The sequence below is a fragment of the Loxodonta africana genome, chromosome 16, assembly GCF_030014295.1.
Source record: "Loxodonta africana isolate mLoxAfr1 chromosome 16, mLoxAfr1.hap2, whole genome shotgun sequence".
NCBI classification, from domain to species: domain Eukaryota; kingdom Metazoa; phylum Chordata; class Mammalia; order Proboscidea; family Elephantidae; genus Loxodonta; species Loxodonta africana.
Window position 1 is genome coordinate 84,412,462 of NC_087357.1, and position 23,103 is coordinate 84,435,564.

Sequence of the window (23,103 nt, forward strand, 5' to 3'; positions counted from 1 at the left end):
CCAACCTGCAGTGTCTCCATCAGGGACCATAAAGGAGATTTCAGTTACTGAGTTGACATACTTTGGGGCTCGGCACTGTGATAGGTGAGCTGCAATGGTGCAAACATCCAGCACACAGTAACGTGGAAGAGGGGTGAGGAGTGGGGAGACAGGCAGGCAAACTTCGCGATAGGACACGGTGCACAGTAACAGAGAGCTGTGAGTTCAGTGGTGGGGAAGGCCAGTAAAAGGGCGTTACATCCGCCTCAAGGGAAGAGGTGGAGAGGACAGAGCTGGGCCTCCTAGGCAAAGAGGAGCTTACCAGAGAGACTTCCACAGTGGAGGGGATTCCAGGCACTGCCATGTGTGGGTACTGGGAGAGCGGGGCTGGGGAGGCCCTATGGTGTGTGTGGGTGGGTGGGCACAGAGTGAGTTCTAGCTGTTAGAGCAGGCTTCATTAGGTTCTCACCGTGTGGGGCAGAGGGCTCTACACCTAGTTAGTCTAACAGCCAATTTGCATGTGTCCACATGAATGGCCCCTTGGACCTTGGGACACGGATGTACGATACACTTGACCCTCAGGTGGAGAGGAGAGTTGTGGAAGAGAACACCCCCTTACAGCAGGGCAGAAGCTACCTGCTTAGGAAGAGGCTGCAGCAGGCCAGCACACCACGGTCTTTGCATCCCAGCAGAGGTGGGTAAGGCACCCTCAGCATTCCCTGGGTGGGTGGGGGACACCTGTCTCCTGCCCGAAATGGACCAGATGTCTGGGTTGTAGGGCAGAGCCAGCCCATTTAAACCTCACTCTTCCAAGAAGCCCCTTAGGAGAAGGGGCGAGCTTAGGACCTATTAGTATTCTGAGGAAAGCTTCATTTGGGGATACAATTTAACAGAGTATATCAAATGAAACTCTTTTAATGAGTTCTAACTGTCCAAGTCGATAAAACAAATGTTAAAAACTTTCCCTTTAATTAGCATCTAGAGTTTTTTTAGAAGGAACAAAAAGAAGAGTAATTCCTGAGATTGATTTTGTTGCTGCATTCCAGGTGTGTTGAAAGAGTGGCTCTTTGGAATCATCTTTAAATCCTTTACTACTTTTCAGCTAAGTCTGTGTTTTCTTTCTCTCTTTTTTTCATTAATGTTGTTATTTGTTGTCCCTAAAACAAGGTCCTCTGCTTCATTAGGCTTCCTCCCCCACCCCCCAACTCTGCCTTTTTCTACGTGAGGAGATAGACTCAGAGAGGTTAAGTAATTTTGCCAGGGTTGCACAGCTAGCAAGTTAGAATGGTGGTATTTGCACTCAGGGCTACCTGATTCAAGAAAACCATGTTCTTTGCCTCTGCTCATGCCTTCCACCATGATGTTCGGTTAGTTTCAGAGAGAAGCACAGAGATCCAGAGCTCCCTGGAGCCCTGTTCCAGCGCCTCAGCGCACAGTGGCTGCAGCCTCTTTGTTAACAGGTAAGCAGCAAAGCCTTGTGATCTTGGTGTGGGTGCTGCTCACTTCATGCTTCTCCACTGATTATTCGTGGTAAGCTCCTTGCTTCTCTGGAGGCAACAAACATTGACACGTGAGGAAGCCACACTGGATACAAGGCTAAAGGCCTGATGGCAACTGTGCTGTCAGAGGGTTCTGTCTCCTTTGTTCAGGCCCAGTTTTAGAAAAGCAATGTGCTTTGATATTATTTTAATTATCTCTTGCCACATGATGCTGCATAACAAAAAATCACAAAGCACAGTGGCTAAAAACAGCAGTTATTTATTTAGCTCATGATTCTATGGGTTGGTTATTTAGGCTGTGCTCAGCTGGGGAGGTTCTTGATTCAGCTGGGCACCCTTGTGTATCTGTGATTAGCTGCTGCTTAGCTGGGCAGCTTTGCTTCTGGAGGTTGGCTGGCTATTGTCTGAGGAGCCCTGACTCTCCTCCAAGGAGCCTCTCCTCCACCAGCAGCCTGGCCTAGATTGTTCTCATAGCAGTGCCAGCACTCCGAGTGAGAGTGACAGCGAGCGTGAGAGAGAGTGAAATAAGAGTCTCTTTAGGCCTAGGCTCAGAAATAGCCCACTGACACTTGCATCACATGCTATTGGCTAAAGCAAGTCATAAGCCGGCCCACGTTCAAGGGCTGGGGAAATAGACTCCACCTCTTTATGGGAGGAATGGTAAGTTTACATTGCAAGGGACATGGATTAGAAAGAAGAATTAAGGCTATTTTTGCAATTAGCCTAACATAGATGCTTAAATTTGATTAAAACCACATGTGCCCATATCCTTCTGAATCTGAAACCATGGGTGTTTGGAAACTTTACAGATTTACTTTTGTATTGGTTTCTACCCCCACAGGTTTGTCAGTTTGTCGTACTGTAGGGGATTGCTCATTGCTATGATGCTGGAAGCTATGCCACCAGTATTCAAATACCCCAGGGTCACCCATGGCAGACAGCTTTCAGCTGAGCTTCCAGATTAAGACAGATTAGGAAGAAGAACTCGGCGGTCTACTTCTGAAAAGCATTAGCCAGTGAAAACCTTATGAATAGCAGCGGAACATTGTCTGATATAGTGCTGGAAGATGAGCACCACAGGTTGGAAGGCACTCAAAAGATGACTGGGGAAGAGCTGCCTCCTCCAAGTAGAGTCAACCCTAACGACGTGGATGGAGTAAAGCTTTTGGGACCTTCATTTGCTGATGTGGCACAACTCAAAATGAGAAGAAACAGTGGCAAATGTCCATTAATAATTAGAGTGTGGAATGTATGAAGTATGAATCTAGGAAAACTGGAAATCAGCAAAAATGAAATGAAACACATAAAGATCAATATCTTAGGCATTAGTGAGCTGAAATGGATTGGTATTGGTCATTTTGAATTGGACAATCATATAGTCTACTATGCCAGGAATGACAAATTGAAGAGAAAGGGTGTTGCATTCATCGTCAAAAAGAACATTTCAAGATCTATCCTGGAGTACAACGCTGTCAGTGATAGGATAATATCCATATGCCTATAAGGAAAATCAGTTAATACACACCAACCACTAAGGCCAAAGATAAAGAAATTGAAGATTTTAACCAACTTCTGCAGTTTGAAATTAATCAAACATGCAATCCGGATGCACTGATAATTACTGGTGATTGGAATGTGAAAGTTAGAAACAAAGAAGGATCAGTAGTTGGAAAATATGGTCTTGGTGATAGAAACGATGCCAGAGGTTTCATGATAGAATTCTGCAAGACCAACGACTTCTTCACTGCAAATACCTTTTTTCGCCCACATGGATGGTGACTATTACACATGGATGTCGCCAGATGGAACACACAGAAATCAGATCGACTACATCTGTGGAGAAAGACCATGGAAAACTTCAATGTCATCAGTCAGAACAAGGCCGGGGTGACTGCGGATCAGACCATCAATTACTCATATGCAAGTTCAAGTTGAAACTGAAGAAAATTAGAACAAGTCCTTGAGAGCCAAAGCATGACCTTGAGTATTTCCCACCTGAATTTAGAGACCATCTCAAGAATAGGTTTGACTCACTGAACACTAATGACTGAAGACCAGCTGAATTGTGATATGACATCAAGAACATCATACATGAATAAAGCAAGAGGTCATTTAAAAGACCGGAGAGAAAGAAAAGACCTAAATGGATGTCAGCAGAGACTCTGAAACTTGTTCTTGAAGATTGAGTAGCTAAAGCAAAAGGAAAAATGGATGAAGTAAAAGAGCTGAACAGAAGATTTCAAAGGGCAGCTCAAGAAGACATGTGCAAAGACCTGGAGATAGAAAACAAAAGGGAAGAACACACTCAGCATTTCTCAAGCTGAAAGAACTCAAGAAAAAATTTAAGCTTTGAGTTGCAATATTGAAAGATTTTACAGGGAAAATATTAAACGATGTAGGAAGCATCAAAAGAAGATGGAAGGAATACACAGAGTCAATATGTTCAAAAGAACTGATCGAAGGTCAACCATTTCAGGAAGTAACATATGATCAGGGACCGATTGTACTGAAGGAAGAAGTCCGAGCCGCCCTGAAGGCATTGGTGAAAAACAAGGCTCTGGGAATTGGTGGAACACCAGCTGAGATGTTTCAACCAATGGATGTAGCATTGAAGTGCTCGCTTGTCTATGCCAAGAATTTGAAAGACAGTTACCTGGCCAACTGACTGGAAGAGATCCAAGTTTATGCCAATTCCCAAGAAAGGTGTTCCAACTGAATGTGGAAATTATCAAACCATATCATTAATATCACATGCAAGCAAAATTTCACTGAAGATCATTCAAAAGTGGCTGCAGCAGTGTATGACAGGGAGTTGCCAGAAATTCAAGCCAGATTTAGAGGAGGACGTAGAGCCAGGGATATCATTGTGGATGTCAGATGGATCCTGGCTGAAAGCACAAAATACCGGAAAGATGTTTACCTGTGTTTTATTGACTATGCTAAGACATTTGAACAATATAAATAAGGAAGGAAGTAAAAAGCACCTGTGGTCCCAGCACCCACTTCAGGAATCGTTCAGGACTTGCCTGTTATTAGCACCCAGGAGCCAGGAGGCAGAGTCGTGGGGCGGTGAGGAAGCGGACTGCGGCATGGCGGGGCGGCGGTGGGGGGCTCTGGGTTCAATGCTCCCACAAGCCCCCACCCTCATCCTGTGGCTTTGCAACCTTCACTTCTCTGGCCTCAGTTTCCACCTTTGAAAAATTCATATGACAACACTCCCCTAGGTTTGGGGCTGAAGGGGACATGAGAATGAGGCTGTACCTGGCCCGCTGAGGGCCTGCACCTGATGAGCCTCTCTGAAATGGAAGCTCTGCCACGGCTGACAGTTTTCTTCCCTTCTCTGACCCTTGGCAGCGCTCTTCCTGCTGAAGTACCCCAGGACCTTCAGGAGGGCCATCGGTTCAGCTCAGGATCTGCTTTCTCTGTGGCGTCAGAAAACTCACGGCCAGCTGCTCCTTCGCAAAGGGGTTTCCTGCAAAGAAAAGAAAAGGTGAGACAAGAGGGGCCTGCAGGACACTCTCCCAAGAGGTTTGACACAGCAGCTGACATGAGCAGGGGCCTCCAGCAGCTGACCCAGACCATCCTCTCTGTGGGCCAGCAGAATCCAGGAGGGTCACACCATGATCTGATAGTCTGACCAGTGGAGTGGCTTGTAAGCAGTGTCACTGGCCTTTCTGAGCCCTTCATTTTTGGGCTGTGTGGACTGGGTGGGGGAGTTTTGGTGTGGGGTTTAAGTCTTGGTTTTTCCACTTAAAAGCTGTGAGATCCTGGAGAAATTTCACTTCCCTGAGTCTCTGTTTTCACGCCTCATTTGTCTCACAAAGCTGCTGCTATGAGGCTTAAGCTAGGCTGTACGTAGGAAGGAAACCCTGGTGGCATAGTGGTTAAGTGCTAGGGGTGCTAACCAAAAGGTCAGCAGTTTGAATCCACCAGGCACTCCTTGGAAACTCTGTGCGGCAGTTCTACTCTGTCCTATAGGGTCGCTGTGAGTTGGAGTTGACTTGACGGCAGTGGGTTTGGTTTTTGGTTTCTTGGGTGTGTAGGAAAGTTTTCTGTGCTCAGAGGCACAGACCAAGTAGACGATGGTATTTGCGTCACAGCCAACCACACACCAAGTTCTTGGTTGTTACTTGGGATATTGTGTAAGAACTCCCAGGAACCAAGCCCCTAGGTAGGGAGAAGGTCAGCGTGGGTATAGCCGTTGTTACTCACAAATGGCCAGTGTTCCGTGCACTGCAGGTTTCCAGGGATAGATAGATTTGTTGTTGTTTTTTTATGTTCAGGCTGAAACTTACTGAATTGGATTAAAATAGCCATGAATTTTACAATTCAGGCCAGTAGGTGGCCTCACTGATGCAGGCGCTGTGTAAGCAGTGAGCAGGATATAAAGGTGGAGATGGCAGGCCCACCCCTCAGGAAGCTCATAGGCATTGGGGTACAAGACAGTAGTAGTGATACCCACGCCATTTAAGATGTAAAAGAATGGACAAGCAAAGTGGAAGGTACTTGGAAGGGGCCTTCTGAGCAGAGGAACATGCAGGAGCAAATATAGGACAGGCAGGGAGGCTTGGTTAGGGGGAGACAGTCTCTCTTCTGGATGGTTAAATAGGATATGTTTGGGGGAGTGTGGGAAGTTAAGGCTAGAGAGTACCAGGGCCAACCCAGGCCTCGAAGCCCATGCTGATGGAACCCTGACTTCTCGCAGCAGTCTAGGCTTGCCTAAGGGGCCAACTTGCTGAGTCTGTGCTGGTAGAGCGAGGTCAGGGGATGCACCCTCAGGCCCAAAGGACCTGCCAAAAGCAGCCACTTGAGGTGATCAGAAAAAAGCACCCCCAGGTACCGTAGGCAGTGGGCTAGAAGCCCCATGCAATTTTATCACTTACTGGTTGTATGACACCGATAAGTTTCTTAACCACTTGGACATTCAATTTTCTCACCTGTAAAATGGGTTAAGAATATGCACCCATGGAAAGATGGTTGGGTAGAAACAGCAATGAGCATGAAACCATTCCTGAGTCAGAGGGCAAAGCAAACCAGAAGCACTGTGAAGCCAGGAACAGCTGCCTGTGCCCACTGCTGCTTCAAAGTCCAGAGCCAAGAAAGTGTTCCATCTAATTCAAATATTACGATTTTTTGTTTTTAAAAAATATTTCTCTTACATATAATATATAGTTGTATTGCCTAATATGATTTATGGAGCCATGGTGGCCCAGTGGTTAAGCACTCGGCTGCTGACCGAAAGGTAAGCAGCTCGAATCCCCAGCCGCTCCTTGGAAACACTAGGGGGCAGTTCTGCTCTGTCCCGCAGGGTCGCTGTGAGTTGGAATCGACTTGACAGCAGTGGGTTTACAGGCTAATGTGATTTATAGTTGTGAGACACACAGAAGACTATGTAGCTGTATGTGAATTATGAAACTCGTAATGACGGGGCCATCCCTGTGCCCAAGGTAAGAGCTAGAACAATGCCAACACCATTACCCGCACCGTGAGGCTTCCAACTGGTGACTCCCAGACAATTGTGGCCTCATCCAGTTAAGTCCTGTATCACTGAAACCTGCTTTCTGCCAGCCCTGGAGCGGAGTGCTACGGTGGTAAGCTCAGGGTGAAGCCGAGTCCCAAAGCTGAGGCCTAGCTCCGCAGCGCCTGTCTTTTCTGCCCTAAGTGACTTTGCTGTGTCCCCCCAGTTCTCTAGGCCCGAATTCGTCCGTCTTGCTGGAGAGGCCCCGGCAACCTTGCATCTGCCTGGATCGATTGCGGTAACTGTTAGCTTAGACTGGGCAGGGGTGGAGGGTGGCAGCAGCCACCACAGGCTGGCAAGCCCAGAAGGCTGGTGGAGCTCTCCCTGGACCTTCAGCCTGGGACATGGAGGGGCGGCTTCGCTCTCAGCCCAGGCACCTGTGCTGTCTCCTCAGACCCCACCAGAGTGGTCTGGTCACGTGGCTCCTGCTTCACGCCCTACATCAGCCTCCTCTTCTTTAAATGTGGGGGATTCTCCAACTTCTGGCCAAATCCTGCTTATCCTCCATACCCAGCTCAGTCTTTGCCTCTCCCACCAGGAGATATTTTCTAAGCATCCTGAATGTGCCAGGTGCCATCCTAGGCTCTGGATCTATGATGTGAACAAAGTAAAGTCCTTTTCACATGGCGCTTACATGCTAGCAGGGGGAGGCAGAAAATAAACAAATATGCAAACCTGAAAGTATGCCAGGCTGTACTGTGAGCTCTGGGGTGGAGAACGGCTGCAGCGGGGAAGAGGGGTTTGCTCTGTTAGAGAGGGTGGCTGGGGGGAGGCTGCTCTAGAGGTGCCATTTGAGCAGAGCCTGGGATGAAGTGAGGGGGTGAGCCCTGTGGGCTTTGTGGGGAGGATATCCAGGCAGGGGGAGCAGGAAGAGCAAAAGCCTGAGTCAGAACTCAGGAGCTGGTGGTCACTGGGCAGGACAGGAAGGAGGCCAGGTGGGCCTGGAGTCCCAGGGAGCAGGAGAATTGGTAGCCAAGACCCCAGCCCAGGTAAGTGGAGAGGCAGTGGGAGGCAGAACGCACAAAAGCCAAGGCTCCAAGCTCCCAGGGCATGCTCCATTGTCCATGGGACTTCACTAAAAAACACAAATCCAGAGAGATGATTATTAAGAATTTCAAGATTGCGACTGCAGGGCCTTATTCCCCAAGTGCAGGGCCCTGAGCAGCTATGCTGGTCACCCGGCCTCCTATTAGCTGCAGGGTTCCTCAGCTTTGCTCGTAAGAATCACCAGGGCAGCTGTAAAAAGTACCCATCCTTGGGCCTTGCCCCAGACCCATCAGATCATCCCTGGGGGTGGCTCCCCCGCACAGCAGAGTGGGAGCTCAGGGCTCAGGTGTGCTCCTGTAGTCACCTGTGCCCACTATGCTGGGGGAAATGCCCTTCCATGGAGTCCTGGGATCCACACTGACCTCTGGAGCATGGAGACTGCCCTCAGCGTCCAGAAAGGTTGGGGGTGCTACAGGTCTTGAGGGCACTAAATCCTGTCTCCCCAGTGTCCATCCATTGCTGTCCTTCAGTGAGGAGTTCCCCTGTAGGTCCCAGACTGGCTGAGGCCCTGTCTTTGGGGAGGTCTCCATCTGAAGGAGTAGACAACATAGCCTGACGGTTCCAGAAGTGCTTGGGAGGGCCAGGGGAGCTGAGTCCCAGGGGCTATGAGTGCAGAGAAGGCCACAGACAAAGGTCCTGAGCTGCAGCTGAAGACTCTCAGTGGTGTGCTGTGTGGGGAAGAGCCCTGCAGACAGTCGGAACAGCAGGAAAGGCCTGTGTGGCACAGAATGATGGGGTGGCCTGGGAGGCCTGAGCCAAGGACAGTCATGTTGGGCGGGGGGTGGAGGCTGTGGTAGGGATGAGCCTGGTAGTAATGGGAGGAGGGGGACGAGGCAGAAGGCAGGCTCCAGTAAGTGTGTTTGAATGTAGCCTTGCTGGCCAGTTTCTAGATGGTAAATAATCCACCACCCATCTGTCAGTCTGTTGTACCCTGGTGGCTTGCACGTTGCTATGATGCTGGAAGCTATGCCACTGGTGGATAAAAAACCAGCAGGGTCACCCATGGTGGACAGGTTTCAGGGGAGCTTCCAGACTAAGACAGACTAGGAGGAAAGGGCTGGTGATCTACTTCTGAAAATTAGTCAACGAAACCCTGTGGACTGAAGAACGCTGTCTGAGACTTCCACTCACTTTGGACACGCCATCAGTAGGGACTGATTGCTGAAGGACATCATATTTGGCAAAGTGAAGGACCAGTGAAGGTGAGGAAAACCATCAATGAGGCGGATTGACACGATAGCCACAGCAACGGACTCAAATATGCCAACAATTATAACGATGGCGCAGCACCAGGCCATGTCACCAACTCAAATATGCCGACAATTATAACGATGGCGCAGCACCAGGCCATGTCACCAACTCAAATATGCCGACAATTATAACGATGGCGCAGCACCAGGCCATGTCACCAACTCGTGCTCCGTGGAGGTGGGGGTGGCGTCAGGTTGGCCCGGCACCGTGGGGGAGTAGGACCCCCTGATGAGGATCCTGGGCGGCTCTCAGAGGTCGGAACCTGAGGGCAGTGGGATTTCCTCAGGGGAAAGACATCAGTCAGAGCTGGTCCTCAGCCTTCCTGGCCCCTGCACAGGCTGGCAGACGGTGGGGATTTGAGTCCAGGCTCTGCCTCTTACTAACTGTCCAACCATGGGCAAGTCCTTCCCATCTCTGAGTCTCGGTTTCTCATTTGCTAAATGGGAATAATAAACATACTTATGTCTTGCATGTGGCGTGAGCTCAACGTCTCATAGTTATCAATATAATTGAGACTGTTATTGCTCTTTCAGGCCAAGAAAGGGAAATGCTATTTGGCTCTCAGGGACCTCCGTGTGGTCCTGCTGAGTGGGCAGTGTTTGGAGGTGAAGTGTGACACTGAGTCAACAGTGGGTGCCATCTTTAATGCCATCACGTCCTTTGAGGACCTTGGGGAAGTCACCTACTTTGGCTTGGCTTACCTGAAAGGTAAGTATCTCCTGGGTAGTCCACATCTGAAATGTTTGCCTCTCTTGTTTTTTTTTTTTACTAACCCAGGTACCTGGGTACTTGAGCTCTTTTCCTTCTGGCAAGCTTCTTCAGGTTGCGATGCCTCACTCTGCACACTTAAACGTTAGTTAGCTTGGTGAAGGCTTCAAATGTTCCTGTGTAAAGTGTTAAGTGCAGAAGACCATAGTAAAATCCTGAACATGGGATATTGTGCTTGCTGTCTCTGGTTGACCAATCTCAGGGCATTGAAGATAAGAGAAGCAAATGCTAAGAATATTTCCATCTAATCATAGAGGATTAATGAGGAATCGTCACCACCCCCAACCCCAGCCTAAGAACCCATTCCGAAGATCCTGAGCGAAAGCATTTGTACATCTTCCCATCTTTGCCCTTCCTTTAAGGAACTCCTTATTCCCGTCTAGAGCCCTTTGATGGTACAAACATTATACACTCAGATGCTAACCGGAAGGTTGACAGTTTGGGTCCACCCAGAGGCACCTTGGAAGAAAGGCCTGGTGATCTACTTCTGAAAAATCGACCACTGAAAACAGGCTTCGCTTGTGTTCCGTGCTCCTGGGTGCTAATGACCACTGTTGCGCTGCAGCCAGTCCCCTGAGACCTGCTCTCTAGGCCTTCTGCACCCCTCTGCCCCTCCCTATCCCTCCACTGCTGTGTGCAGCTAATGCCCTGAGACCCGCCCTTTAGGCCTTCTACACCCCCTGCCCCTCCCTGCCCCTCCACTGCTGCCTACTCAGTTCACTGCTCCTCCCATGGGTCTCGTGAGACAGATGAGGAGTTTGATGCTTACTGGGTGACATAGTTCAACAAGCCAAATATCAATGCCTGGAACTGCATGAAGGGATGAACATGCTTGTTGGCTACGATTTGGTACCAGAACCTCAATCTCTATGCTGCTTTGTGGGCAGGCAGACAGTTAAACGATTTCACTAGTTAGTTCACATTCTGGAGGTTGTTAAGGACAAAGCAGGCCCCCATAACGAAATCTACCACTATTCCACCCAGGAACTTAGACCAACTTTGGATAAATTGAGAATTTCCACTCCAGAGGAGCTGGGCCTTAGCAAAATGTGAACTCCCATGGATGGGCTTCCCAAGACTTTATTGGTATTGCTTCTTGATTATAAATAGTCACCTGGAAATGCTGATAACATCTTACCTCATCTGAACAAGTTTTCCTTTCTTGAATACCAAACCATGTAATGGTAACTTGGGCTTTAATAAAAGGGAAAAGAGTTCCAACTGGAAAAAAGCCCAAAAACACTATGGAGCACAGTTCTACTCTGACACACACTCAGTCACCATAAGTTGGATTGATTCGAAAGACAGCAACTGGTATTCCTACCCACCCCAAATGCCCGTTTGGCACCCTTGCAGCTCTTTAACTGCTGTATGGGGTCTTAGGAAGCAGACAGGCCTTCAGCTTAAGTCCTGGCTCTACCAGCTATCTTGCTTATGTATCACAATCTTGTCATTCTCCTATTCTTCTATCCCTAATTGAAGATCATAGCATGAACCTCGTGAGCTGTGTTTGATCATTCAGCGTACCACAGGATGCAGGGATAGGGTGTCCTTATCTCCCCATAGTCTTTATCAGACCACCAAAAGACTCCTCCAGATAAATATAACCATAATATGCTTTGATGTACTCAATTGATGTTTATGTTATCTTTTGTAAAGTGTAAATAAAGCATCTTTAGAAAATGTTTTGTTTTTTTGATCTGTAACGTGAAATCTTACCCAAAAGAATTGGTCAATGTTCAACCATTTCAGGAAGTAACATATGATGAGGAACGATGGTACTGAAGGAAGAAGTCCAAGCTGCACTGAAGGCATTGGCAAAAAACAAGGCTTCAGGAACTGACAAAATACCAACTGAGATGTTTCAACAAACAGATGCAGCCCTGGAAGTGCTCACTCATCTATACCAAGAAATTTGGAACCCAGCTACCTGGCGAACTGGCTGGAAGACACCCATATTTATGCCTGTTCCCAGGAAAGGTGATCCAACTGAATGAGGAAATTATCAAAAAATATCATTAATATCACACAAAAGTAAATTTTTGCTGAAGGTCATTCAAAAGTGGCCGTAGCAGTACATCAACAGGGAACTGCCAGAAATTTAAGCCAGATTCAGAAGAAGATGTGGAACCAGGGATATCATTGCTGATGTCAGATGGATCCTGGCTGAAAGCAGAGAATAACAGAAAGGTGTTTACCTGTGTTTTATTGACTATGCAAAGGCATTCAACTGTGTGGATCATAACAAATTATGGATGACATTACGAAAAATGGGAATTCCAGAACACCTAGTTGTGCTTGTGAGTAACCTGTACGCAGATCAAGAGGCAGTCTTTCAAACAGAACAAGGGGATACTGTGTGTTTTAAAGTCAGGAAAAGTGTGTGTCAGGGTTGTATCCTTCCACCATACCTATTTAATCTATGCTGAGCAAATAATTCAAGAACCTGGACTATATGAAGAAGAACCGGGCATCAGGATTGGAAGAAGACTTATTAACAGTCTGCGATATGCAGATGACACAACCTTGTTCGCTGAAAGTGAAGAAGACTTAAAGTGCTTACTGATGAAGATCGAAGATCACAGCCTTCGGTATGGATTGCACCTTAATGTAAAGAAAACAAAAATCCTCACAACTGGACCAATAAACAACATCATGATAAATGGAGAAAAGACTGAAGCTGTTTATCTTTCATTTTCCTTGGATCCACTATCAACACCCATGGGAGCAGCAGTCAAGAAATCAAAAGATGCATTGCATTGGACAAATTCGCTGCAAAAGACCTTTTTAAAGAGTTCAAAAGCAAAGGTGCCACCTCGAAGACTAAGCTGCTCCTGACCCAGGCCATGGTGTTTTCAATCACCTCATAGGCAAAAAAAAAATTTTTTTTTTCATATGCATACAAAATCTGGATGATGAATAAAGAAGACCGAAGAAGAATTGACGCTTTTGAATAGTGGTGTTGGACTGCCAAAAGAACGAACAAATCTGTCTTGGCAGAAGTACAACCAGAATGCTCCTCAGAAGCAAGATGGTGAGACTATGTCTCACATACTTTGGGCATATTGTTAGGAGGGATCAGTCCCTGGAGAAGGACATCATGCTTGGTAAAGTAGAAGGTCAGCGGAAAAGAGGAAGACCTTCAACAAGATGGACTGACACAGTGGCTGCAACAATGAGCTCAAGCAGAACAATGACTGTGAGGATGGCGGAGGATCAAGCACTATTTCGTCCTGTTGTACATAGGGTCGCTGTGAGTCAGAACCGACTTGACGGGACCTAATAACAGTGCGGTCTAACTAAAAGCAGTGTGCTTGCTCTGTGAATACAACCTTAGGGCTTGGCCACTACCTGCTTCCTTCCAACCAGAGGGCCACTGCCGAACCCCTCCCATGCGGACATTCTCCAGCTTCTTAGCTGGGGACCACCTGAGAAAATCACTCAAAAGTGTGTGTATCTGGTGTTTGGGTCTAAACTAACCTGGGAGGTGTTTGCCAGCCAAACTCTAATGGGAACTGCCCATTTCTTGGGGGAGAGTTGACCCTAAGGAAGGGTGTGTCTGCTGCGGTGTTGGGACCAGATTCAGCCACAAGGGCTAACGGGCAGAGTGGGCAGAGGCCTGGGCACTGTCTGGTGACTTCTATTTAAGCCACTCTGGTGGACTCCTACCCCCTCACCCCCAATTCCAGCATATGCCTTTGGGAGGAAAAGCTGGCTGCCCAATAAAAAGCTCTGCCTTCCAGACACAGGGTTATTCCCCCACCCAGGTGGAACCGAGCAGGCCCCGGCAATCCTGCAGTGGTCTAGTGGGGTGGCCCAGGGTGGCCCAGGGCAGGGTGGGAAGGGTCGGCTTTGACATGAAGAGAGCAGAGTGTTTTGAGCAGAGGGGTACAGGTGGTTCGCTCAGCGGCATTCAGTGGCCAGGACCCCTTCAGCCTCTTTCCCCCTGAAGTCCGGAGTATTGTTAGTGTGGTTCTCGAGCTGTCAGAATTCAGGTTGAAGGGCAAATGTAAGTCTCTGTACAGCCCAGACTGGGGAGGCCCGGGAATGTTCTGGCTGACATAGATGGGTGTGGCACATGGCAGCAGCATAGCAAATACTCTTTCCTTGGTTTTTTTCTTTCGTTTTATCTCTGTAAGATGATAGTTGGAAGGCAGATAGTAAGTGCAATCTTCTTTGACCCAACTAATCGTGTCTTCTCTTCCCAGTGCCAAGTTTCTCTTGCTTGGCCCGCTCCTCTTTTCCTCCCCCTTTGGGCACCTCCCAGCCCAACAAAGGCCCAGGTGGTGCCAGGTTCCCAGTGCACTTGCTTCCTGCCGTCCCCTGCACAGACTCACGCCTGACCCTCTGGGCCTGGGCTCGGGGGCTGTACTCGCAGGGGCGGCGCCTGCCTGACTGCTCCTCCCTCCAAAAACTCACGATTTCCATTCCAGGCAAAGAGTTCTTTTTCCTGGACAATGAAACCAGATTGTGCAAAGTAGCCCCTGAAGGATGGAGCACGCGCCCCCAAAGGAAAACCCCCGCAAGTGTCTTCACGCTTTTTCTGAGGATCAAGTTCTTCGTTAGCTGCGTTGGGCTGCTCCAGTGAGTTCTGCAAACCCGTTTGACTGTCTTAAGACTGATGCATGTTCAGGCTGCCATCTGAGTCTCTGAGTGGTGCAAACGGTTAATATGCTCACTTCTAACCAAAAGGTTGGAGGTTTGAGTCCACCCAGAGGCACCTCAGAAGAAAGGCCTGGCTATCTACTTCAGAAGACTCAGCCATTGAAAACCCTGTGGAGGACAGTTCTACCCTGATACGCATGGGGTCTCCCTGAGTCAGAGTTGACTCAATGGCAGTTGGTAAGCTGGCATCAGGGATGGTGGTTATGAAGGTGCTTGGCAAACTGTTAAGTTACTTATAAATTACAGCAGCTATTGTGGTTGACCTGCTGGTTGGATTCCCATATGACAAAGCAAGGGGAAAACAGTCAATGCTTCAGAGGCAAGCCCTGGTCAAGATGAGAAGATGCCTTTAGTTTCAAGCCTAGTCTACTCGAGGTCAAAGCTCTCTCTTCCCCACCGCCCACATGCCCCCCGCACCTGCTCCACCCAGCACTCCAGTGAGGAGGGGTGAAGGAGAGGATCATGGCCTTGGAGTGTGATCCCTGCCTCTCTATTCCTTTGCTCGCTCCAAGCAACATCTAACTGAATACCAGTTTCTTCACTCGAACCACAGCAATGAACAGGTCTGTGGGTGTCTAGGGAAGGGCCTGGCGAGGAGCAGGGTTTAGCTAGCGGTAGGAGGCAAGGCGTAAGCGAATGGAGACCATGCTAGTCTGACTGGTGTTGCCTCTGCGTTCTGCTGGGTTGTACCCTGCTTTGCCTCTGCTCCCCAGTTCCTAGACAGGAAACCCTACAGTTGTAGTGCTTCCCTTCCCCTCAGCACCCCAGCAGCCTTCATTCCTGCATTTTCTTCTCCAGGCAGAGCCAGACAAGGCATCAGTTTTACCTGCAGCTCCGGAGAGACATCCTAGAGGAGAAGCTGTACTGTAACGATGAGACGCTCCTGCAGCTAGGGGTCCTGGCCTTGCAGGCTGAGTTTGGCCGTTGCCCTCGGGAGGTAGGGGCAGAAAGAGGGTCTGGGGACGGGTCACTGGAGAGGCAGTTATGGGGAGACTGTTAGTAATGTGGAGACTGTCTTTGAGAAGTACTTTTGGCATCGACCACTGAGATTGGGGTAAACTCTACCCCCCCACCCCCCCACCCCCCACCCCCCCACCCCCCCACCCCTCCACCCAGCCATTCAGCAAGCATTCACCGAGTGCTCTCTGCTAGGTTCTGGGGGATACAAAGATGAACAAGCCAAGGTTATACATTGTAATGTAGTTCTAGTCAAACAGAACTTCATAAAAACTGTAAGAGCCATTTAATGAGTTCCTATCATCATCATCATCAACAGGAATAACCAACCTTATACTGAGAGATCTCTGTGCACCTGCCATTGACCTGTAGTGCCAATGGTGCTAATTCACTTAATCCTCACAGTTATATTGCAAGGTTGATGTTATTACTCACATTTTCTAGAAAAGCGCTCTGAGGCTCTGTGGCTTATAAATGGCAAAGTCTAAATTTGAGCCCAGGTCTGCTGACTTGGAGGCCCGTACTGAATCTTCTAGGGTGCATTGTCTGTCCAGTAACAATGCCAGTATTCTTGGCCAAGCCCTTGCCAACCACATGTAACTTGCATTTGGTTTAATTTGGCCGTGGTGGTGCCGTGTCACAGTCTTCAGGGAGCTAACTGAGGCAACTGGCTGTTTATCCTGCAGATGCCTGAAAGCCGGGAGGGATGATGTCACATACATTGTTCACCTAATTATGATTCAGAATGGGGATGCCAGGCAGGAGGGAGGGGCCAACGAGGTGAGCTGTTACAGAGGGAAGTGCAGCTTTGCTCTCGAGTTCATCAAGTCCACTAATCAAGTTCAAGATGAGGTGGGAGAGGCTTGGCAACAAAACTCCACAGAGGCTGCGCGTTGTGACCCACCAGTGTGCCATGTCACCCAGATGTGGAGTCCATCACTAGATGCAGTAGGAACAGAGAGGGAAGAGCAAGGGAGGTGAAGGTTCCATTCATCTCTTCCTTGGTCACCTCCTAGCTGGTGCACTGGGCTTTGTCTTAGAGGGAACTCACCGCTGCCATGTGACAAAAGCTGAAGCCACTGGAGGCACAAGAGGGAAAGGTCTGCAGTGGACCACACGGGGGCAGCAGAGAGCATCTCAGGATGGCAGCAGGGTGGGCTTTAGGATCTTCAGAGGGAAATAAGGTAGAGATGGAGGTGGAGGATGAGATCAGGGGAGGCAGAGGCAGGGTGAAGTCAGTAAGAAACTGGACAAGCCCAGGGGGTCTCCAGAGTCTGAGCTTGGAATGGGGCTCACAGCAGCACGTCTGGACCCCTGGGGCCCTGAGGCAAGGTACCCATAGGAAGGATTCTGGGCCTGAGTAAAGAGGTCTCACTTGGCTCCCCAGCAGCCTTTAGTGGACTTGGCCCACAGTTTCCACAAACCCTGCGGTAGAGTTAGGGTCTCAGGTTTAACATCGAGTCTGAATCCAAAGTTGGACACTTAACCACTGTGTTGTTCACCGGGCCCTGCTTCAGGATCCTGGAGGGGGGGGGGCTCACACACTGAGCAGTCACTATGTGCCAGGTACCATAGGTGCATTGCTACCCCGCACCCTTCCAGCAGCTTTCCAAGGGCCCTATTATCACTTCCAATTTGCAGATGAAAAAGCTGAAGTTCAGAGAGAGAATGTGCCTGAGGTCACATAGCTACTAACCAGAAGAGGCAGGATTTGAACCCAGATCTACCTCTCTCTAAGACTTAGGCTCCCTCCTCTGTTCCATGGTGCCTGCTAAGGACTAAGTCTGCCCTGGAAGACATAATAACCTGCCTGCCTTAGCCATACCCAGCAAGGCTGCCAATCGAGCTTTCTCTCTTGTGTGTATAAAGGCCGTTGTTGTGTGCCATTGAGTTGATTCCAACTCATAGTGACCCTCTATGACAGAGTAGGTCTGCCCCATAGGGTTTTCTTGGCTGTAATTTTTACAGGAGCAGATCACCAGTCTTTCTCCCACAGAGTCGCTGGGTGGGTTTGAATTGCTAACTGAAAGGCTTGAACTGTTAATCGAACTGCAGCTGAGCACTTGGCCACTGCACCACTCGGGCTCCCTGTAAAGGCCATTCACAGACCCACTCATTTGCTTATCCCCCACTCAGCCCTAATTTATCAAGAGCCTGCTCTGTGCTTGGCATCATCTAATCCTTGTTACCCCTGCAAATCCCGTGGTGGTTCCATTTGCAGTTGGGAAAACTGAGGCTCTGGGAGGCTAAGTGAGCCGGTAAGATCCAGGCTGGGGTTCACTTCTGGGTTGACACGACTCTGGGCTTGGTCTTGCTGTGTGCCAGGCTCTTCAAAGCGCCATCAGGGGAGGCTTCAGAGAGGAAAGCCCCTCTCAAGTGCTGCTCAAGGGGCCGGAGAAGAGGACGCGGATGCTCACCACGGCTGGAGCGAAGGCGGGCGCCCCCAGGTTGGGTACCATAGCTTCATTACCACCTCTCGCCCTTCCAGCAGTTTTGCATCTCCAGAAGGACTTAGCATGGCCTCCCAAGGGGCTCACATTTTGTATGACAAACGGTTCTAATCCTGGGGGAAAACAAACAAGCAAAAACCACTGTTGTGAAAGATTGGGAGCCACAGAAGAATTCTAAACAGAGAAGTGACAATTTATATTACCTTAATGTTTTAAAAAGGGAGACAATTTAGTATAAAAATAAATCTTCCTTATCACGTCATCCGAGCAGAGCCACTTTCTTCTCTGCAGGCTCTCTCCCAGCCTCTCACCACGTGGGGGTACCTTCCACAGCTCGAAACTCTGCCACGTTCGATTTGCATCCTGCTTTCTCACTTTGCAGCACGTGTCTTCCCGTGGCCTTCCTAAGAACCGTTTGGGATGGCTGCACGCTATTCCTTAGCAGGGGTGGGCATCCGCATAGTCAGCGCCATGAGTGTGATAACTACCATTGCTATTCTTCATAGTGGTGCTTGTTTTGACCTTTCTCTTTCAAAAATGACTTAGAAATAGGTTTACCTGTGCCTGGAGCTGTTTGGCTCCATATTGAATACTTCTCTTGGATATAATCCTAGCAATGAGGTGCTGGGTCAAAGAGCCCAAATGCTTCTACAGACACTAAAGAGCTGAGCAATTTCTTTCCGTTCTTGCCTTGAAGCTGAGCTCAGAACCAGAGCTGGCCCCAGGACAGAGGGATCTCAGTCCAGAGCTGCATCCAGTCAGCAGGTGCACCTTGGGAACATGGGATGTGGTAGGATGTGAAAACAGCTGACATAAAGCTAGTTTCCAAATGTGATGATGCCTCCTATCCCTACTTCTCCATTATGCCACCCATGTGGTACTCTGCCTGACCCTAACCACCCAGGGCTGAGTCTCCGTAAGTCAGGACTCTGACCTTTCAGCCCCTGCCAAATAAGCAAATGCTAGCCTTTCTGCTGGTTCTCAGGGCCCTCAGTGGGTTCGATAACTCACTAGAATGACTCACAGAACTCAGGGAAACGCTTACCTACACTTACAGTGACCGATGTATTATAACCAGAAAGGATATAATTGAGGAAACACAGCAGGCAAGGTCTGAGGCTGCCCTTGTCCCCAGATGCATGCCACCCCCTCTCCCCTGCAGCCATATTCTCCCCAATCCCAGAAGCCCTAAAGGGGAAGCTCCAAGGTCCAGGGTCCAGGGTCCCTTAGTCATTGGGACCTCGATAAATATGTATGACTGGGACCTTAATGCATAGTTACGATCAATCCAATCAATGAATATGCATGACTGCATCATGCCCCTCCCTTCCTGAGGCCTGTTGTCAAGCTGGGGCCTGTGTCAAACGCTTCTCATTTACACTTGCTTAAAAAAAAAAAAAAAAAAATTTTTTTTTTTTTTTTAAGTTTGGCCTAAGGAGTCCTGATGGTGCAGTGGTTAAGTTCTTGCCTGCTAACCGAAAGGTTGGTGGTTCAAACTCACCAGCTGCTCCATAGGAGAAAGATGTGGCAGTCTGCTTCTGCACAAAGATTACAGCCTTGGAAACCCTATAGTACAGTTCTACTCTGTCCTCTGGGGTTACTATGAGTCAGAATTGACTCAATGGCGATGGGTTTGAGTTTGTTTTAAGTCTGGTCTGGCTGTTTTAGAAAGACAAAGATCACCGTAATTGCTCAGGCTATTTTAAGGAAAAAAAAAAAAAAAACAGAGACAAAAAGCCAAACTTAGTTTTTTTTATCTCACAAGTAGATACTCTGCTGTTTCCCTCAGGTCCCCTCATCAGGCCCACTGGCCCACTCTGGCATTGAGAAGGGCAGCTGCCACCCCTATAGGTCATTGGGAAGTGCCTTACGCAAGATAAGGCTAGGAGGGGTGAGCTGAGACCACCGTGGGCTGCTGCAAAGGCAGGAAGACTCAGAAGAGCAGTTTCAGCTGAGTGCCCCGCAGGATGGCCGAGGCCCCGGCTGAACCACTACAAGGGCTATGCCTTTCCCTGTCTAGCCTTACCCCCTTCATGCTGCATAGTGGACCCCAAGAGTATTCCTCAAGGTGCTCCCAATGTGCCACTTTGCCCAAAAGTCTGCACTCAGGGGGCCCCCATACCAGGCAGTGGGCAACGCCCATCCTCCAGCTGTTCCTAGTTCCCAAAAGTTCTAGTTCCTCTAGCCTCAGTTCTCCCAAAGAACAGACTTGATGAAGGTTAAGGCCTAGGGATGGGGGTAGGGGCATCAGGGGGCTACTGGACACAATAGCGAAGACTGCCCTCATAAGTGGACAGTGTGCTGGAAGCCCCTCGGCAGACATGCTGAAAGAATGAAGAAGAACAAGGCCAGAGCTATTTTCGCACCTCTCGGGAAGGGATCCATATCAAGTGAAGGCTTTGCACAAACGAGCCTTGTTTCTGTCACTCACAAGTGGTGGAACCCTGGCCCTGCCGAATGACTTCCAGAGCCTCTACTTGTCCATCTTGGCCAGGTACTAGTAATGCCTCCCTTAAAGCATTACTGTGAGGCTTGAAAGAGTTATGGTTTTCTGAGGACCAGCTGGCATGCAGAAAGGGCTCAAAATGGGGGCTCCTTTCTTCTCTCTCTTCTATTCATGCCATGAAGAGGGCGTTGGTGGTTCAGTGTCAATTCTCACCTTCCATGTGGGAAACCCAGGTTTGAGTTCTGGCCAGTGCTCCTCATTTGCAGCTGCCACCTGTCTGTCAGCGGAGGCTTGTGTGTCGCTGTGGTGCTGAACAGGGTTCAGTGGAGCTTCCAGGCTAAGATGGACTAGGAAGAAAGGCTCGGAGATCTACTTCCAAAATCAGCCACTGAAAATCCTATGGATCACAGTGGTTCAGTCCTCAGTGGATCATGGGATGGCACAGAACCAGGCAGCGTTTCATTTCTTTGTGCATGGGGTTGCCGTGAGTCTGGGGCCCACCAGATGGCAGCTAACAACAACGTTCATGTCATATGGTTTGACCCAATTTCCAGTACAGTAGAAAACGACATCCCCAGTAGGCACTTCAAAGGAGCGTCCTCTCACTGGGACCCTAGTGGGGGTTACAGCTGCAGACACGTTTCTGTTCAGCTCAGTGTTCCATGAAGGCGTTTGTGTCATGTCCCCTTTCTTCTGCACCTTACTTCCAGCAGGTCAAGGAGGGTAAAGCTTATTTTCAAGTTGAAGATTACATCCCAGCAAGTCTGATTAGGAGGATGACGGCCTCCCGGGTGCAACTGAAAATCTCAGAAATGCATTGTCTCATCCCTGCACTCTGGGGAGAAGACGCGGAGCTGGAGTTCCTGAGGGTAAGGGCTCCCTACCCTTGAAAAAGGGATGGTTCTCAAGGGAAGCAGTTTGGCCCTCCCCTCTGCAAGCCTTCTCTGAGGGAGGTAGGTAAGTTCAGATCACAAGGAGTAGGAGCAAGGGGGCCTCTATCCCACTGAGGGGCGGGTGAGGCAGCTGGAGGCAGGTGGCATCGCACCTGAATAATGGGTAGGATTTGGTGAGCTGGGGTGGGTGCAGTAGGGCCTTTCCTCAACTTGAGAGCAGCACTCGGTCATGTTTCTGTGGGTAGGGAGTCCACATTTCTCCTGGACCACATCTAAGACAATAAAAGACAACTGGGGCATGAGCTGAAAGCAAAGCCATTTGAAAAAGCCAAGCTCCAGCCATCCAGGCCCACTTTCTTCATACATTGCAGCCTCTGTGGTCAGTGGGCACATTGTGGCCAGTGCACACAGTGTGGCCAGTGTCCACGGTGTGGCCAGTGTGCATGGTGTGGCCAGTGCCCACAGTGTGGCCAGTGTGCATGGTGTGGCCAGTGCCCACAGTGTGGCCAGTGTGCATGGTGCGGCCAGTGTCCATGTTGTGGCCAGTGCCCACGGTGTGGCCAGTGTTCACGGTGCAGCTGTGTCCTGCTCTCTATTAATCCCTCAAGCAGAAGTGGTAACATTTCTATCCCACATCTGTGGTCATGCAGACCCTCAGATGAATAACTTCCACCTGCTGTGAGCCAGCGCTGCAGGAGATGAATCTAAAGGGCATGCTCCCTGCCCCCAAGGAGTCCCAAGGCTCATGGGAGGACAGACATGTCCCGGAGGTATGCAGCGATGACTGATAAATGCTCTACTGATAACAACAGTAATACCAGTTACTACTGCACAAAGGATGGTGGGGGCTGGAGGGCGGGGCAGGGGAGGGGGGAGAGACTCTGTGCCTGTGCAGAGAGAGCTGGGGAGGCCAGTGGGGATGATGCCCTCCTGTGCCCCAGGACCAGGACGAGGTCTTTGGCTGGAACTTCATAGATGGGGAACAACTCCAAAGGAAAGCTTAGGGATTTACATATTTCTCTGTACACAAATCTCCCAAGATGCGGAGAGGTGCTCGGAGCCTGCTTTCCCGCCGTTAACAGAGATCAGCACCTGAGAACAGCCGCCTAGGTAAGGTCTCGCCTTCCTCTGGTCAGTCACTGGCTGAGCCGTGCTCAGCCCCTTGGGTGGTGTGAGCCTGAAGTCCTTTCTGTGAAAAGTGCCGTCAGGAATATGCTCATTGCCTGCCATCGTCCAGCCTCACTGCATGTACTGCGCCCGGGGGACTCAGCCTTCCCTTGACAAGGGAGAGTGGGCGTTTCAACACCGCCTGGCACACATCACATCTGCATGGCCAAGGGTGCGGAGCTCCCTGTGGGATGGTCAGTGCTTGCTCTCCCCCATCCAGGCTTTGTGTGGCAGGCTCACTGTTTCTGTCCCTTGGTACCTGGTTTGAACGACGACAAGTGAGTGAGTCTAAAGGCAGCCACCATCTTTAAACCAAAATGCAGGAAATGCTTTCTCAGTCTTTCGTGGAAAACATTGAATAGTTTGATTGAATTTGCAGGCAGTCTTTGTCCATTCCTAGCACTGCTCCGGCTTCCACAGCTCCTCTGGGTAGGTGGGTTGGGTTGCTGTTGCCCTGTACTGC

General features: G+C 49.4%; 1 protein-coding gene across 1 annotated transcript in view; it reads left to right on the top strand.

Annotated features, from left to right (window-relative positions):
- The window catches only part of FRMPD2 (FERM and PDZ domain containing 2), a 99,033-nt gene that overhangs the window by 11,746 nt on the left and 64,184 nt on the right, over positions 1-23,103 (top strand). Inside the window, exons 5-12 of the mRNA XM_064269884.1 lie at positions 562-673; positions 1,352-1,439; positions 4,833-4,968; positions 7,163-7,234; positions 9,828-10,002; positions 14,496-14,646; positions 15,526-15,664; positions 21,291-21,449. Of these exons, the coding sequence (XP_064125954.1) occupies positions 562-673; positions 1,352-1,439; positions 4,833-4,968; positions 7,163-7,234; positions 9,828-10,002; positions 14,496-14,646; positions 15,526-15,664; positions 21,291-21,449 (1,032 nt within the window). The remainder of the gene's footprint in view (positions 1-561; positions 674-1,351; positions 1,440-4,832; positions 4,969-7,162; positions 7,235-9,827; positions 10,003-14,495; positions 14,647-15,525; positions 15,665-21,290; positions 21,450-23,103) is intronic.